At 38.6% G+C, this 19441-nt stretch overlaps 1 protein-coding gene across 1 annotated transcript in view; it reads left to right on the top strand.

Annotated features, from left to right (window-relative positions):
- The first annotated feature begins 552 nt into the window (after positions 1-552).
- The window catches only part of dnajc17 (DnaJ (Hsp40) homolog, subfamily C, member 17), a 69778-nt gene continuing 50889 nt past the window's right edge, over positions 553-19441 (top strand). The window contains exons 1-3 of the mRNA XM_036592914.1: positions 553-712; positions 9661-9730; positions 17963-18021. Coding sequence (XP_036448807.1) covers positions 635-712; positions 9661-9730; positions 17963-18021 — 207 coding nt within the window. The 5' untranslated portion in view covers positions 553-634. The remainder of the gene's footprint in view (positions 713-9660; positions 9731-17962; positions 18022-19441) is intronic.

Below are 19441 nucleotides of genomic sequence, written 5' to 3'. Positions count from 1 at the left end.
ACTACATATAAAAACTCAGAAGACCTGTGTAGATTCACTGGTGGCTTTGGATAGTAAAATTCTATGTTGTAGACATGGCGAGTCCTGGGTTCTGTCCCACCATTGAAAATAAGAGTCAGTTTGTAAGTTTCTCTAAAATGATAAAACTACTCTGAATGACTGAATGCTTACATTTCAAGGACTGAATTGTTCAGAAACTTTGAAAAATTGGTGGGATTCCCCTTTTAGAGGCACAGTACTGAATACAAAATTAACACTTACTACAAAACGTGAGAAAATTTCGTAAGCGTTGGTGCTTTTTTTTTTAGATTTTTCACTCGTATTGTGTATTTCTCAAAATGTATTTGATACGGTGAAAAACTGACAAACAGTAACAAGATTAATATTATGGCACTCTGTCTAATAGAAACATCGTATCCTGTGTGATTATCCCGAAATCAGCAGCTCAGTTTGCTGCTGACTCTGATCCTGTTTGTCGTTTAAACAGCGGGACTCTTTTATTTCACAGGTTGAAGGACTTTTATTTTATCCACGACGTCATTTGTACGGAAGGGTCACAACCCGGAAGTGTTTACAGTGCTGCAGGTTTTCAAAGCAGTTTCAGGTGTGAGTTTGTAGATAAATAAACTGAGCCATGGCTTCAGCGAAGGAAATTTTACAGATGGACCTGTATGCTTTACTCGGAGTTGAAGGAACAGCGTCGGAGAAAGAGGTGCGATAAAAAAAAATAAAAAAAAAACCTCTTTAACTAGTGAATGGACGTCACACTCTCTCTAGGTTAACCTGTCTCCAAATACATATAAAGATGTTTCTGGCTCCGTGTTAAAAGGCTACTAAGTAACGAAATAATCGCTTTTACCCAAAAATTCGGCCTTGTATGTATTTTATGGGGCCGGTTGAGGTGCAGCCCCTGGTCAGGGTCTGAAAAGCACAAGCTACGCAGCCTGCTTAGCTACTTTATATGAAGAAAGTGAAACGATTATGTTAATACGAAGCTGAAGTCAGCTTCTTATTCATCAGATTCTTGTTGGAATTTTACCGTTGCACCCTAAATAGTGCAGCAGCTGCATCATTTCAAGTCAAGCGGTCTTTGCCATTCCTCAATATAACTTGTATACACTGAAAGTGTGGAACGACTACATAATATATAATAAGTACACCAGACAAAAAATACAAAAGAATAAATACACAGGACAATAAATACTAGACAGGACAAAAACAGTATATGTTATTGGGATCTTATATATATATATATATGTATATAATACACACATATACGTATGAATTGGCATTGCGTAGCATGTTAGAGATGAAGGAACTAAGGGAAACGTCATTGTAAACTACAGAAAGATTGAGGTCTCATAGCAGATTCATAAAGAGTTAAAGAATGTAAAGTGCAGATGTGCAGTGATGGTAAAGGGGTGTGTGATCAGTCTATGGTGGATGTTAGAAAGGGTCTGGATTAGTCCAGGTGGATACTGGGAAGCATCAGCCAAATAGCAAGCAAAATAGACCAGAATGACCACGAAAAAGACGAAAAGATATGTGGACACTTTAGATGCAGACTTTCAGAAAACACAATGGGGAAAAGTTTAGCTAGATTGGTGGACTGGATCTGTATACATTGCACACCTCTCAAGTTCAGAAAATTCTAATGCATGAGATTTTACAAAAACGAATACAAATGGCTACCAAACCTGTCAAAGGTCTTAAATAGTAAACACATACATATATATGAAGTTGATGTTAGCTTCTTATTTTGCCAGCTTCTTATTCAAATAAAATTCTTATTCTGTTTCACCTTAAATGGTGCTGCAGTTACACTGAAGTGCCTTAAACATGGGACAAATTTTAGAAAAAGAAGCTGGCAAACAAAGCATACCTCAATAAATACATTAATTTACCTCATTAAATGTGTCATTAATTAACAAATACCTTAAACTTTTGCTTGGAAACATTTAATAGCAAAGCTATAATCAGCCACTGGAGCTGCTAGACTGTTGAATGCATCTTAGTGGTTGATGTAATGCTGCGCCCCAAACCATACACTTCTGTACTTTACCTACTACATTGATAAGTGCATTTCTGATGGTACTGCACATACTATGTAATGTGCTACTCTGTGGTTTGAAATGTAGCACTAGTAACACAGTGGGAAATCTCAGCTGTTAAGCTTTTAGCTTTCATTTGCTATCAGTACAACAAATCAAATGAAATCAAAGTACACTGAAGTATATTGGTTGATATGCTTTAAAAATACAATTTAAAAAAAGTGCTTTAAAAAGTGTTTTACTGCCTTTGCTGGATTGGCTATGGCTTTGCCTCGTTATAGACAGCCACAGCACCGCTGAATGGCTACCAAATTAGCAGGACGTTTGTGACATCATCAGAATACTACATAGGGGAGTATAAGGGGTTAAAAAGACTCTCTGGTCTTATGAGAAGGGAATCCCTGTGCATCAGACTTTATTCTGAACTGGAGCTTGGAAGGAATCCAGTTGTATCCAGTAATCCAGTACACCCTGCTGTAAAGCATCCATCTCTTGTTGACATGCATTTCTATCAACATGGCCAACAGGTGGCGGTCTTGTACCACTGATGTAAAATCTGCTGTGCAGTGATTGTGTTTCAAAAAAACTGTTCTATGATTAAATGAATAAGGATGGAGATGATGTTCTCAGAATGTTGAGAGCACATTAGAGCAGGTCAGACAGTTTACTTGTATTATTCTGATAATTCCTAACCCTCTATACTGACCTGGTCTCTTAGTATCATCTGTACAAACCGCATGTCCAAGCAAATTTTATAATAATGCACATTTTAGAATTTGTCTTTCTCAGTATAAAACGGAGCCTGATTGACTCATTTATGTGTGTTGTTTGCTACATAGTGTTTTCATGTATTTATTCATTTCAAATAAGGTCTTTGTCAAGGCTTTTTAGTTTATCTGTACTAAACTAAAGTATTTTGGAATCTGTGAAGCCTTAATTTTTAATTTTTGGCCTTATTTGAAAAACAAACAAGTAAAAAAAAAAGAATTACTTGATTAATTGTTGGAATAATGGGTAGATTGATCAATTACTAATAATATAATTGATAACGACAGCCCTAATTCAATACCTCTTATCAGCTGCTATCACTTAATATAATGTAGATTTTGCATGGCGAATGCAGGGAAGACATTTGGCCAGAGACTGTCAGTGTTCAGTTGACCCTTTGCTCTGATTGTCTTTGCAGTGGTGTTTTCAGAGTTTGCGTGGTATGCACTTTATACACAAATGAAAGGTTGAAAGGGAAACTTCTTGTGGTAATCATCATTCTTGCTATTAGCCTCTATGAGCTCAGTTAAGTTGATGGTGTAGGTTATGTTTTATTGTAAGGTTTAATGGAATTAATGAAGGGCTCAATGTGGTGTTATTTGTTTACTGGCTGGAATAATTAATATAGATCTTAGTCTTACATAGACTGTGCCCCAGTTATCATGTTTGTATTAGACAGAGGGATTTTGTATTAACTATTGGATATTAATTCACTTCTTGCTGGGGAAAAAACCTAAACATTTAATTTTATCCTTCTCCTTTTGTAATGTGACCTGTTGAGATTGATTCAGTTTTGTAATTAAATCTTCATGTTTATTGAAGGATGTCCTCTGGAAGAAGGTGGTTGTGGGTGGTTGTGGGCATGAGGGGGAAAAAGAATGAAATCGCTAAATAGCCCAGAGAAAGTAAGCCAAGAGGAATGGTTTGTTGATGGTTTTAGGAACTCCGCTATGAGAGACACACAGTCTATAAAAGACACATGTTAGCATATTAACTCTCCAGGCTGTTTGGTTGCATTTGTTTGTGGCCACAGAAAAAAGGCAAGTCTATTTTATTTCGTCTTAACAGCTGCTGGTAATTTATTATTGATGGGAAACGTTTTTAAGGGTGTTTTAACCCAGTCTGGAGCTCAGCTTGTCCTCTAATGGCTACATTGCTATAATACCAGAAGGATCTTATTTTTGTGTTTGCTTTGCAGAATGTAAGTCGGATAAATACGTTTTTATCACAATCCTCTGACTTTGGTCTAGGTCTGCTAAAAATCCTTGGCAACACTATGTGGCGATATTGATATTTATGTCCAGGTACAATGCCTGCAAGATTCTCTAACAGTATGCAGAAATTGACCACAATCTGTTTGGGTCATCTTCCCCCCTTGTTGCTGGTGCAAGTTGTATGTCATAACATGCTGGACTTCTGTATCCTTTTGTCAGCTTTTTTTGTGCGTGTCAGTCACTTTCTGAGATTTCAATACAAAACTTTCAGAACTGTTTGAGCACATAACATTAACCATTTTTAAGCTGCATTTGGATTAGTTTTACTTGAGGAAGCACTGTAATTTGTAACGCACAATAATTTTTGGCGATGGCCGAATTAGAAAGGTGCAGCTGTCTAAGCATTGGCCCTGTCATCAGAAGATTGCAAATTCAGTCCCTGGTGATGCTACAGTGACCGGTAGCTGGGTGAGTAGGATGGCCCTCCACCTCCCCCTTCACAGTACAGTGCCAGTCAATGAAGGCATCTGTAGCTAACATAACACAACCGGCAGTTAGCGCTCTCCTCCAAGTGTGTTGAGCTGTCCAGTGATGTGTTGGTGGCAGTTCAAGAAGTTGCAGTGGCTGGCTTCACATGACTTGAAGGAAGCATGTGGTAGATGGCAGCATCATGTGATTGAGGAGACATAGATAGTGAAACTGGACACAACTAAATTAAGGAGAAACCTGGGGAAAAATACAAAAATGAAAGAAATAGCGTTTGTTACACTGTAAAACACACCTCTGTATGTCAGTGCTTTGTTGGCTTGATTTTCACTGTAAGGTGAAAATAGTATTTTCAGAATATCATGATGTCATATGATATTTAAGTTTGCATTAATACATGTAATGACCCAAATAGAGATAATATGACAATATTTTATTAAGATAAATTATGTAACAGTGTGCTTTTCTGAGTGTATCGTGGTTATCATTAGTACATAAAAAAACTGAGAAGCTACATGCTTAATCACAAAGTGAGCATAATTAGGCCTGTTTAATTGGATTTTGTGCAGTGCAGTTTGTAAAATATTGGATAAAAATCTATGTAGTTGTAAGTTAATCATTATTATAGTATTTTGTAAAAATGGCACTGCAGGTTCTATTTAGTCTGTTCCAACTTATTAAATCCCAGAAAAGCTAAATTTTATGATACGTATCGTGTATCGTCAAAAGTATTGCAATATAATATTTTTGCCATATCGCCCGCCCCGGAGCCTAATCTGTGTTAAAAGAATGTCTTACAAACCTGACATACTGTAGCTTGCTTTGTTTTGAATGTAATATTCTGGTTTCTTTTTTAAAGTTACTCAAAAGTAATAATAAACAACTATGAACAAACCTCTCATTATCTGTCAAATATATCCTAAAACTGAAAAGCGTTATCACAATATAGGCTATCTGTATAGACAGTATATCGCCCAAAACTAATGTGTGGGATCTAGATATTAGCCCGTATAAACGGCTGGGACCTATTGTCTACCTGCCTTTAGGGCTAATTCATGTCAACATCATTTTTTAATTTCTTATTTTTTTTTTCTATCCCTGCATTGTCAAGACTACATGGAGTAGTAAATACTGGTGATCAGTGCTTAAGCGATGTAACATTTAATATCTTTGTCAAAGTTTTTTGCTTGCTACTTCAGAGCCTGAGCTCTTTAATTTTTTATGAATTATTATCTTTTATCTTGATAACATGCCAGGACACATTGAGCTTATCGCCTTTCCTTTTCACACAAGTAGTATTTAAATCCATCTGCAAGTGCTCAGAAACCTCATGTTGAAAGCTCAGCTTCAGAGGCTCAAGCTGACAGGAAATCTAATTAGGTCTCTTGCCTTATGGGTGTTAAATTGAACCTAGGGTAAACTTATGGGCCGTGCTCTTCTGGACCTTGTCTGAGAAGAGAGAAAAATGATTCTGAAGTGCGATACACATCATAACTCCGTCTGCTTTAAAAAGGGTGGCTTTTTGTTTTGTTTTTCCTCAGAAGACAGCAACAGAGCAGCAGTTTATAGAGCAGAAGGAAAGAAAGTAAGTGTAGAGAGGGAAGCAGGTCTCCGTGTGTCTCTGCTGGAAGCTTTCCTGTACTAGGCGGCAGGACAGGCCGGCGAGCACTAATGATGTTTAGTTTCGGAAAGCCCTCCAACTGAACCATGACTGGAGCGATTATTAGGATAAAGGCACACGTGTGTTTCTCTCCTTCCAGCTTGAGGGAGTCGCGGTTCTCCTTTCTGCTGCACAGTCGTCATCCCTTCTGGAAGGCTCTTCTTGTGCTTCTGAGGAATAACATGCAGCAGAGCTAATTGTATGGCAGCTACAGCCAAAACTGTCCCCACTTATGATCCAGTTTTGACAGTGTGGATGCATTTGCATTGAATACCTTCAGGTCTTTTGCCTTTAGTACTAATACCAGCTTTGATATCAGACAACCAAAGAATAGCCTCAAATAGCATATTGATTATTGGAACAAATAAAACAAACAGCATGAAATACAGCCACAGTGAAAATAGCTTTTTATGTAGTATTTAATATCATGATCCATTACAGCACTCCTACACAGTCTCTTGGACCATGCACAATACATTAAGACCATAGGCACTAATGTGGAATGATCGTTCTTATATGACTGTCAGTACAGTATGGATTATCTTTATTAACTACATTACCATGCAAAAGTCAAAAATACCATTTTTCATTTATTTATTTCCAGACAAGACAGTCATTGAGTACAAGTTATTCATTTCTCAGTGTCAGGAAAAAAGCAGAAAACATATTTTCAACAGAAAATTACAGAAAAGTCTCAACAACTAAATGAAATATCAAGTTTTTTATTGTTTAGTGTGTCCAGCCTTTGCCTTTATTACAGCGTCCATTCTTTTCAGGAGACTTGTGTTTAGGTCTGGACTCTGGGATGGTCAGTCCATTGTTCTGAGAATGTCAGTTGTGTTAGACCCATAGCATTGAGTTGTCTTCTCACAGTGGAAGGATGGATGGAAATATCTGTGGATTTTTTTCAGATCTGAAGCAAGAGTGGAGCTTAATTTTCTCCTACCTGAAAGCTTTAGGTGCTGTTTTTTTGGTGATTGACCAGGTCTTGCACGATTGTTTTTTCTACATCTTTTAGTAATTTTTTGAACTCTTTTTTTTTCTTTTGGAATGAGTTCAAAGATAGTTTCCAAAAAAAAATCTCCTCAGAAATATTTGCTGAAAAATTATTAACTTGTACTTAATGGCCATTTTGACTGGAAATCTAATAAATGAAAGTGTGGTTTTTGACTTATGCACTGTACTATGTATGTAATGTTCTGCTAAATTTTGTTTAGTACCGAAATACACATGACAGCAGGATGCATTAGGCTGTGCCTTTTTGTTCCTAGATGCTCTGTACTTTGTGTAAATTGCCCAGAATGGTCTGAGGGATCCTCTTGATTGATGCTTCAGAAATGGAGACATGAGGGGTAAAGCATGCAGGGGATTGCAGAGCCGCAGGACTGCACATCCTCACCACAGGCACCAGTGAAGGAACAGTTCTCTGAACTACTTCACTCAGACTGTGGGCTTTCAGTGGGCTTTGCCTCTTCTGCCTAGCAGAAGACATCTTCTAATCAAAAGCATGCTATTAACTTTGTAAATAAAGACCAGTCCAAATTCCTTAAAATAATGGGAGTATTAGTAACATATTTCAAAATAAGTCAAGTCAAAGTTCATTTATACAGCGCTTTTTACAACAGGTAGTGTCACAAAGCAGCTTTACAAAAAAAATCCGGGTCCAAGCCTCCCTGAGCAAGCCAGTGGTGACAGTGGCAAGGAAAAACTCCTCAAGAGCAAGTGACCATGAGAGGAACCAAGACTCAAAAGGGGAACCCATCCTCCTCTTGTTGACATTGGATAGCAAAACCATAACACAAGAGCAGTTTTTAGAGAATAAGGTTTTACTTTAGCATAAAATATTAAAATACAGAAAAGGGGAAAAGCAGGTGAAACAATAGCTGTGATTAAATAGTTTAAGTCTGTGCACACAGCAGTATCATGAGGGTCAAGGGCAAATTAAGTGACCAATTTCTCATGACCACAACACAGTAAGGTTTAAGGATAAATCTGTAAATTATTAATTTTTTTATATCGTTAATTGTAACTGTAGTTGTCAAATTAAATAGTTTACACCTGTACACACACACTAGTGTTTTAGCCACACCCATTACTGACAGGTGTCTAAAATAAAGCACATAGTCATGCAGTCTCCATAGACAGAGATTGGCAGCAGAATGGGTCGTACTGAAGAGCTCAGTGAGTTTAAACGTGGCACTGTCATAGGATGCCATTTTTGCCACAAGTTAGTTCATGCCCTGCTGGATCTGCCCTGGTCAACTGTAAGTGCTATTATTGTGAAATGTAAACATCTAGGACAAGCGACAGCTCAGCTACGAAGCGGTAGACCACGCAAACTCATTGAACAGGGCCACGAAGTAATGCATAGCGCTTGAAAATTGACTGTCACGCTCAACAGAGTTTCAAACTGCCTCTAGAAGCAACATAAGCACAAGAACTGTGCGTCAGAGGCTTTGTGAAATGGCCATGCATTGACTACCACTTACTTGATTACTTGTGCCACATAATATTTTGTTGTTTAGGTTCACATCTCTATAGTTTACAAGGAAGTCACTGAAGAGATTTAACTGTTAAAAGTAATGCGAACTCATTTTTCCAATTAAAAAAATGAACCAAATATTGGTAAAGACGTGGACACATTCCGATAATTAGGGTAAAAAAAAAAACCAACTTTAAAATAGACAACTTAACTCTTTAAACTTTTTGCTGTTCCATATAGAGCTCCAGTGGATCTACTAAATGAAATGAATATTATTTATCTGCATAATGCTTATGACACTTCATTATTTATGTACGTGTTTTGAGGTTGCATGAGAGTGACCTGCTTCCTAACAATTACAATACTTGGTTAGTTTTGTCTAAAATTGTGGCCCAATTTATAAAAAGCTTATGCCTTTGTTTTTTTGTGAAAGAGTATTTGTTGTTGTTAGCTGGAGCTAAAGTGGTCAGCGATTTTGTGTGTAACAGTGTCTTCTGTCAAACCCACTTTGAGGTGCATCCCTTGACAGCAATGTTAAGCACATAAAAAAAGTAACACTGAGTTGACTCATGGAACTATTAACTTGTGGTGAACCCTTTCCATCACCTATTGTTTCAAAACTTTCATAACCTTTCGTGTTATGTTTTCCAGGGGACCATCACCCCTCCCTCCATACTCCCCTTGTGTAGATTTGTGCTCTTTGCTGTTCTTGCCAGTAACTGCATGAATAACAATAGAGACTGAATTTTTATCACAATCTCATTTGCCAAAAAGCATACAGTGGCTTGGACTGGTCTCAAGAAAAGCAGTCCGTAAGTTTTCTGATATTGTGATAAGACATGAACATGCCATTCAGAGCAGAATGATGTGGAATGGGACTTCTGCTTCTTAAAGGGAGTAATTAATGTTATTATGATCGAATCAAGCGCAAAAGAGTACTGTTTTGTAACCGCACTTGCCCCACGCTGAATAACATTCAATCTTCTTTTTCTCCTTTAGATCAAAAAAGCGTACAGACAGAAAGCTTTAACCTGCCATCCAGACAAGAACCCAGACAACCCAAAGGCTGGTGAGTGTGTGATATATGACTTTTTAATTAGCATTTTTTTTTTATTTGGAGTCAACGTAAAATCAAAATGGACCTTTTTTTTACCTTGTGAGTTCGTGTGCCTGGACATATTAAATACAATTTGTCCTACCATATCATAGAAAAAATGACACTTTTTTTTCTTGTAATGTTTGATTGACGTGTAGTGACTTTTGAAAACCTCCTGTGATTTTGATTACTTCATCATGCACCAGCCATTAACCAATAATGTCATGTTTCATCCCTCCCTCCCACAGCCCCATCTATCATTCAAACAAGGGAAGTCTTCTGAATACCAATTATAGTTAACTTCAACAGGAGGTTTAGATTTCCGTTGTGTTATGTTCATAAACATCATAGAAAAGTGGATACGTTGTCTTTCGGATGCAAGATAGTAGGCACAAGTATAGTCTAGTTCTCAGTGGCTGGACCCACTCCTCAGATTCCCATAAGAAAGCCAAGTCAGAAGCTCTGCAGCCGTTGATAATCTTGCTCAAACATGTTTGAAACTTTAATAAAACAGGCTTTGCTGTTGATATGTGGTGGCATGTAGGGCTATGCACATGGTTTTCAAAAGGTTGTTACAGCTACTTGCCAAATTGCTAGGCATGCTGGATAAAGTACCTTGACCTGCCATTCTCCAGTGATAACCAGTTTACCATTTCAGTTTGAGACTTCACTATAGGGCTGAGTGATAAGCTTTGATCAAGCTGTAGGTGGTTTTCGTTTTCTATTTTAAATAATTAAAGAAAGCTAGATAGAGTGCCTGTGTCAATTCATTTTCAGTTTCTCTCGTTGATGTTTCATAAAGTTTGAGAATTACTTTGCTGCTGAATGTGTGCGGGAGGGGACATTGAAAAGGCCACCGCACACCGGACACGCAGAGTGCTGCTCTAGAATGCCAGTAGGGAGAGCTGATAATATCCAGGCTAAAATTCATTGTTACACTCTATTTATATAGATTGAATGAATAAAGCATTCAGAATGACTTATCAGGCTTTGCATCCATTTACTATCTCTTCACAATGTGGATGCTTTCAAGCTGAAAGGTACGAGCTGAAAAAGGCTAGGATAGTAATGTTAGCTGAGCTTACCCTTAGAGTTTGTCTGTTTACCTAAAAGACTGGCCGATGGAGTCCTGAGTACCTGGGTGCGTTGACCCGGAGTGTCAGTGCTGGTATGCGGACATCCATTGGACACTGTGTGACGCGACATGGTGTGTCTGTTGGGCAGTGGCTTTAATTTCTTTTGCTAACACTCGACATTGTCACACTGCAGCTGAGAGAATGTTTCTTTATAGTTCTGCCTCTCTTCTCCAGCTCATATTTGCATACTGAGCACTGACAGGCTCCAGAAAAATTCTGACAGGCTCCAGAGATGATCTGTGGATCTGAATGTGCAATGTATGTGTAGTCTGCAGTGCAATAAGCAAGTTCTGGAAATTATAGGAAAATACAGGCATATCGTAATACCACAGTTTCTGTGTGCATAATAAACCATAGGGGGCGCCCCGAATGGTTTGGCTATATACAACTGTGCACTGTTGTGTCCTTAACACACATCTAACAATTCAATGAAATACTGATTTTATGTTTTAACAGGACTGTTAGATGTTTTTGTGCGTATTTGTGAGAGATTATGACATTTTGCCATGCCAAAACACAAGTGCCTGAAAGTGTACGTGTTAAGGACAAGACAGAAAAATCACAGGCAACGTGGCAGTATTGCTAACTAGAAAGCCAGTTCTACAAATAGTGACAAGATATTTCTGACAAATTTACATATTGGCATATCATCCTCTGTCATTCATCCAACACAAAACTACTAATGTCCCTCACAAGTGTCCTTATTTTTCATAATAAAACATGTTTTTAAATGTATTCCTCAGCTTGCTGCAAAAAATTTTAACCTCTTAACACCAACTTAATCCCTTAAAACAGTAAACCTGCAGTCACACCAAACACAAGTAAAACAAAGCCAATTCTCTTCATTCGGAAAGGATGCAAGAACATGAAAAATTAATTTGCGTCTGATAGCTTTAAATTACACTTTGTGCCAAGTTCATCTAGGTAAACTTTAACCCCATGAAAAACAAACCTCGAAAGCATCAGCCAATAGACAAGAGGGCAAGCAGTGGTCTTCTTTCTATAAAAAACAAAACTGAAGTGTTGCTCAGTTAATAGTTAATCAGATATAGCTGACTGTTTACTGAACCAGAGCCACATCATCACATCAATACCACTTGCACTTACTTTTGCTCCACCCTATGAAGAAAATAGCGAGGCTTAAGCCTGTAAATTTCAGCTGAAGTGCTTTTTTCCTGCAGATGCTTGAAGATAAAAATGTATATCCGAGTCTCAGGATATAGTGTCACTTTAATTACACAGTTTCGTGAACTCCTTTCCTTGAATCTTATTGACGATTGCTAGTAGTAATGTCTTTTGATCCTTTTGAGAACCGGAATGTCCTGGTGACAGCAGGGAAAGTCCTGGAGTGTTTTTTTTTTTTTATTAATTGGAGTGTAAGGTTTGTTGTATCGCTGCTCAAGCTCATGGCCTTGTTTTACTCTGCACAATTTCAATACTGAAAACAGGTAGCCAGCAAATTGTCCTTAATGTTGTGTTTCAGTGCTGGTTTCAGAATCACTACACCCCTGTTCACTGCAGTTTGTGTCTACAACACTGTTGTTAGAGCATGTCTGGAGCTCATCAAGCCACCTCTCAGCATGTGCTGCTGGGAGGAGAGGAACTGCAGTGCCTGGCTCAGAAAACTGCAGCTTACTCACACCTGCAAGATCATAATGGTGTATGTCATCATGACGTAGGTCTTGACACAAGTCGGACAAAATAGCTGGGTCTCAAAGCCAAGGATGCAGAGCAAGGCTGCATTTCGCAGCCGTTACATTACTGAAGGATCCTGTTTTGTAGGATCCTTTGAATGTGGCCAAGTCATGTCCTTCTTTTCTGAGAAAAGACTGGTGTGTTCTTCGGAACCCACAGTCCTTCATGTGCAGTGCAAAACTATTCTAAAAAGGAGGAAACGGCCATGACTTTTGAGATTTTACTGAGTTTGTAATGAAATTTATTTTGAGGATGTGCATTTTAACTAATTATCGTATTTAATTAATGGCACAGAAGAAAAAAAACAGATTTTGGCTAAAATGAATGTAAAGCTGTGGTTTACCTTTTTAGGTTACAGCACAAACAATAGCCTCATGCACAATGTCACAGTTTTGATATCACAGAGTCACAATGCATTGTTTTAATGCTTCATATCAAAATCGCAATTTGAAGAGTGCAATTTTGAAATTGCAAGAGCCGCAATTTAAATCAAATTATTCTATGCTATTTCACGTTGCATTAGCAAGTCTTAAGTGGATAAATTCAGTCTAATAACACAGAGCTTATAAACTGGCAGTTTGGTACACTGCATTAAGCATTCCACCCTCAAGCACAAAAAAATGGATATGCTGATCTTCTTGAGGAACAAATGGCCTGGAGCTTGATTCATAAAAAGAATTGCATTTAAATCACAATCACAATATTGGTCAGAAAATTTGCAATTAGATATTTTCCCCATATTGTTCAGCCCTAGAATTGTTACACCCCTGATTAACAGTTATTCGTTTTTGTTAGTTTGCTGATTTACTGGCGGCCTTTTTTGCTTTCTAAGTGTTGGCTCCCAACTGATGTCAGAAACTGCCTTCTAAACATGTTATAGCATCAGTCAGAATTTAGAACTTTTCTGGTTTTCTTAGGATCCATGACATCACATTAAGTCAACCCTGTGAATATATATATATACTTAGACATTACATGAAAAACAGCTTGAATAGATGGCTGCACATGTCATGGAGCGAGTTTGTGTTAGTCCTTCTCAGTTTTGGAGCTGTTGTCTGAGACCTGTTAATAGGATAAACTTGCAACAGATGGGTCTTGGCTACGACTAACATTGGGAGAAAATTGAAAGGGCTGTCATTGGTTGACGGATCTAAGTGTGTAATGTTGTGCCATTCTAAAACTGCGGGATAAAGAACACCTGTTTGCAAGTTAGGTAGCAGTTTTGTCAATTAGCAGAACCTTTATTAAATTAATGATAATAAAATCCAGACTTGAAAGTTTGCTTGATCACTATGCATGGATAAAGAAAGTGTGTCTCTGAGATGCTTTGCTTTTCCAATTCTTGCTAGTTTTGAAAGCTTATGGAGCCATTCCAGCATAGTCAGGCTGCCTTATTCTTGCCTTTGACCCCAGCCATCGTTCTCATAAAGGCCTGGAGCTACGGTGGTCAGCGGTTGAGACAAATCTAGCCAGGCGGGTTCTCTTATACCCCCCCTGTGGCTCCCCTGGGTCCATCCCACGACTGTACACAATAGGCCTGGAACCATAATTCGGTGTTAGAAAAAGTGGATCTGCACCTTAGACAGGAGAGCCATGTGGCATGTTTTTGATTGAGGCTTTCGTGGTCTCTGGACGCTGCAGCTGAATCCTGATTAAGTCAGAAAAGGAGGCAAACGAGGGGGTAATAGGGGTTCAGAGCTGAACGAGACAGGCTGGCTTTCCTAGAAGCGAAAACTGAGAAGGCTGTGGAGTACGCGGCCTCACATGCATGCTATTTACGCTCTCACACGACAAGGGGAAGCCACGGATGGGGAGAAAACTGAGAAGGGGGTGAGGCAAAGGTCACGTTGTGCTGGAGACCTCCCGTCGCGTTTAGACACTATACGCAACTGATGCCCCAGGCTGGCCCAGGCAGCCTCATGCTAACTGCGCATTCTTCCCCTAGCACACGTTCTGATAGCGCAAGTACCTTTCAAACTGCAGCAGCTGGACAGATGTGCGTGCTGCCTCTCCATCTTCTGGAAGCGGGAGAAAGTTGTTAGTGGGGAAGAATGGTGGTTGTGCCAGAAGCGAGTCATTAAGAGCTTGCAGGAGAGTGGGCTCTAGAGGGGGCTTGCATGGAACCCCTGATGGTCTTAGCAGTTTGTTTGAGCATTTTAACCATATTTGTTGTTTGACTGGCCAATATTTTTTAAAGAATTAGCTAGAATTTGAATGCATCAATGAGAATATTTTATAAACGATATTTATGTTATGAATTTAAAAAAGACAGCATTCAAGATTTAACCTTTTATGTATTGCATGTAGCTAGCATAATAATTTTTTTGCCTTATGTATGTAATTTAACATACTATAGTTGACCTACAGTTGAACTTTCACTGTACACATTTGTCATTTTTTGTTTGAAATGTTTACATATAATCGCTGTCCTGACGTTGATTCTAAAGAATAGTAACTTTACAAGAAATGGAAAAAAGTTTTAATTAGAAGTGACAATACAATTTTTTTGGTACTGATATCAATATTCTAACCTTGAATGTTGATCAATACTGATGCCGGCAGGCAAGTGAGAGCCACTTTCCAAAATACCTGTTTCCTGCTCTGCCAGCACACCATGTGAGCGTGTTTTTCTGATAAAAGATCTGCAAATATTGACTGATTTGTTTAGTAGTAATAGAAATACATATAATGCTACATACATGCTTACAAGAAAACTATACATAATTCTACACCTAATTTTATTCCAAGTAATTTCTGTGGCTCCTTTATCCAGTAACCCATTTCAACACAGCAGGTTAAGCCTGCTTAAACCAGAGAAAATAAACACGCTTGAGTTCTACTCAGAAACCTGTAAGCAAACTTGATTCTTTTCATGGTTTCGTAGTTTTGCTCTAGGTTTAATAAATTGCTTCTTGTAAAAATAATTAAAGGGCTAAATCTGGCCTTGAAGTCAGCCTATAGTAGCTGACTTCAAGGCCAGATTTAGTAGCTTTAATAGTAGCTTTAGTTTACTGTATTGTAGCCTCTTATTACTGTTTTTAGCCTATTAATAACACAGTGATAAAAAAGTGCTGCCTTGCACTGCTACAGAATGTACATATTTAGACTGATATGACTACATATTAAAAGAAAACACTCTAAAAGAAATGAAAGCTTGAGACAAACATTACTAAATTGTCCAGCTTGATTGGCAATCACGATAGATGGAATCTGTCAGCGATTCCCAGTACTACTGTCACTTACCTTAGGCATACTGTTTCAGGATAGATTTGTTACAGGATTGGATCAGATTATTTCATTTTTTTATCCAATTCAGCATCTGCTGATGTCTGCTCAATATTGATACAACTCAATACTCATATGGCATCTCTGCTTTTATTGTAAGTTAACATAAACTGATTTTATTTGAAGAATTTTAGACCTTTTCTACCAGTCCAGTGGTCATAAAACATATATATATATATATATGTTGCAACTCCCATTAGGATGAAGCAATCTGAACCAAAAAAAAATACGCTACATACCTTGACGTAAGTGTTGATTGCATTACATGCGATGCTGGAAGTGATCTCTGTTTTCTGCCAGACACATGAAGGGGTACGAGGGTATGCACCTGGAAGTTGCAAACAGAGGTTAAACGTTGCGCCAGCTGTCCGGCGCCTACCTCATCGCTCCGACGCAGGGGCATCCTTGCTTGTTCAGAGCTCCATATACTGAGGAGCTCATTGCATGTTGCTTCGTTCAGATTGCTTCGTTCTATTGTGAGTTATTACAGAATTTTCAGGGCCTCTTTTGAGTGAATCTCCCTGTAGAATAAGGGTCAGCTGGCACAGAACTCTGAAATCGTGCCTCATTCTGTCGTCATGTGTCATTGGTGTCATACTTATATGAATAACTCTGTGAATAAGAATGCTGCTTTCGAATGTCAGGATCCTCTGAACTACAAACTTGTTTATATCAAAATACTAATAATGTTACATATATGCTTACAAGCAAGCTACACATAAGTAAGTCTGCTATTAAACTCACATTTGCCACCATGAGAACAGAAAAATAGAAACTGGAGACAACGGTTAATGTCTGAGTATCACAGTCAAAGCAATATTAATAAAGCTTACTTGATTTTCTGTAATTTTTTTTATTTTCTTGATTTAAATGTAATCAATCAGGTCGCTAAAGCTTGGCCAAAAATATGTTCCGTCTATAAAGAGTCAGACATTAATATATTCTGACACTAGCCACTCAAACTGTAGGCTGCTACTGCCAAAGCAACCTAAGTACTATATTTAACAAAACTGGCTTTTTTACATAGGGTATTTTGGTGAGCTTTCCAGTCTTCTGATTTCAGTTTAATGTGCAGCAGTGTTAGCTTGCATGTAGCAAGATTTGTATTTTGACTCTTTAACAACCTTGTAATTAAGAGGATCCAGTGACATATGGAGGAAAAATGTTTGTATGGCGAAACAGATCAGATTTGGAACAGTTTTGTTTACCACACGTTGCGATAGCTGTGTTTTTTTCAAAAACATCATTCCATTTTTTCCATGGAGAAATCAGCTTAGAGGCAGAGTCCCCAGAATTCTTACAGTGCAGATACCTTTGAAACTACAGCAGCTGGACAGATGTGCGTGCTGCCCGTTTGTCTCCAGGAGAAACTGGAAATAGGAGATGCTTGTTAGTGGGCAAGAGAAATGGCGCTTGTGCCAGAAGTGAGTCATTAAGGACTTGCAAGAGAGTGGGCTTGCGTGGAACCCTTGATTGTCTCAGCGGCCCCTCCAGAGGACTTAATAGGAGTTGCGGCAGGGGGCCTCCAGGTTTACGTGGGAAAAGCGGCAGGCTGTCATTAGAGGAAACAGCTTTCGTGAGACTCCAAGCGCTCTTGTTTTAACGCCGGAAACGTGGGTTAACGGGAGCCCCTCACAAAGTCATTGCCTAGAGTACAGAACCCTCTCATTATAATTATTTAATATCCCTCTTTCAGCTATGAACATGCATGCAAAAGTCCTGGGCAGGTAACTCTATTAAGCCTCAGTGAAGACATCACCATTTGTGTTCTCTTATTTGTTTATATATATATATATATATATATATATATAATGTGTGTGTGTATGTATGTGCGTATATATATATATATATATATATATATATATATATATATATATATATATACTAACATTTCTCTGTTCTCAATCCCATCCCCAACCATCCTTTGCTGGGTAACCATCAGTCAAACGTGGAGCTTTGAATGCAGGTTTCATGGTTTCTTCTTTCGTGCGAAGAAGACACACATGCATGACTGTCCTTAAGCCTCACCATAAACCGGGTCTGTGTTTAATAGTTGCTGTGATTGTTCATTGTTGTCTGTCATACGCAGCCGAGCTCTTCCACCAGCTCTCACAGGCCCTCGAGGTGCTGACTGATGCAGCGGCCAGGGTAAGTCAGCAGTGAGAAACTAACCACCACACACACGTTTTTATGCAATGCTGAGCCAGAGATGGGGACTCAAGTCAGCGACTTGAACTTAAGTCATACTCGAGTCGCATATTTACTTACTCGCAACATGCACGCGCTTCATTGACTCACGACTTGACTCAAACTTTAACTGACTCGTGTCTTGACTTGGACTTGCGCTTACCTGACTCATACTCGTGCTTAACTGGCTTGTGACTCGACTCGGACTCGCGCGTATCTGATTTGCACTCGACTTGGACGCCCGCTTTACTGACTCAGATTCACGTTTAACTGACTCGAGACACAACTGACGTGTGCTTGAATGATTTGCGACTCACGTAAATTACTTTTGGCTGGACTCAGGCCTGACACTTAACTGACTTGCAGCTCAGACACATGTTAAACTGACTTGTGGCTCCACTCCAACGCACTGAACTGACTCATGAATCAACTTGGGACGCACACTGACACATGCCTCGGGACTCTAACACATGCTTAACTGACTCGTGACTCCACTCCGACATGCCACTTCCAATTTGATTCGGACACACTCTTGACTGGACCTGAATGTGCACTTAACTGACTTGATTTGTCTCTGACAGTATGTTCCACATGTATATACTACACAGACAGTATTGTGCAAAAGGCACCTAAAAAAATCTTTAAAGGCATTTATCTTAGCTGTAAGTGTGTTTTTACACAACACAAAAAGACAGTAAATAGTAACAAGAATTTCATGTTTTCAAAAAAGTGTTTTCTAAGGTAATCTGAAAAGCACAGGATTGGTTTTAGATTTCTCCTTGATGCCACCAGCCATTGCATGGAATTGTTCCAGTTGTTCCAATTAAGCACACCCGATTTACTTTAATGAATAACTAATTAGCAAAACCTGTTATTTGATGCTAATTACAAACAACACTGGGCTGCCACAAGGAACTGGTTTGGAAATGTTTAAATTAATGTAATGACATCTTGAAAATCACTGCTTTTTATTATATTACCACAATTCGTATTTATTGTTATATTAGGCCCAATACTATTTCTTATTTTTACCCCTATGTGACAGTCTTTTTATTATCGCCCACCACTAATTCTTCGGTAATATGAAGCTGAAGTCAAATTTTCCTGTTCCACCTTAAATGGTGCAGCAGTTCTGCCACCTTTCAGGTGGAACCAGCGATTTATTATTTTTTTTTTTATGCTTACTATGAAAAATAGGACAATGATACATGGAAATGACAACTAAAATTATACAATGGTTATCATAATTTTTAATGGAGAAAATGCTCACATTTCTTGCCAATTCTTCTTATAACACTCCATTTGGAGTGTGCCTCTGAAAAACCTCCACTTAGAGGGCCATGTAGCCCTCACGCTTCGCCCTCCCCCTCTATGTCAGCAA

This window comes from Colossoma macropomum, unplaced genomic scaffold (assembly GCF_904425465.1).
Source record: "Colossoma macropomum unplaced genomic scaffold, Colossoma_macropomum, whole genome shotgun sequence".
Classification (NCBI taxonomy): Eukaryota; Metazoa; Chordata; class Actinopteri; order Characiformes; family Serrasalmidae; genus Colossoma; species Colossoma macropomum.
Note: the sequence above shows the minus strand (reverse complement) of the source record. Positions and strands in the feature narration are given on the sequence as shown.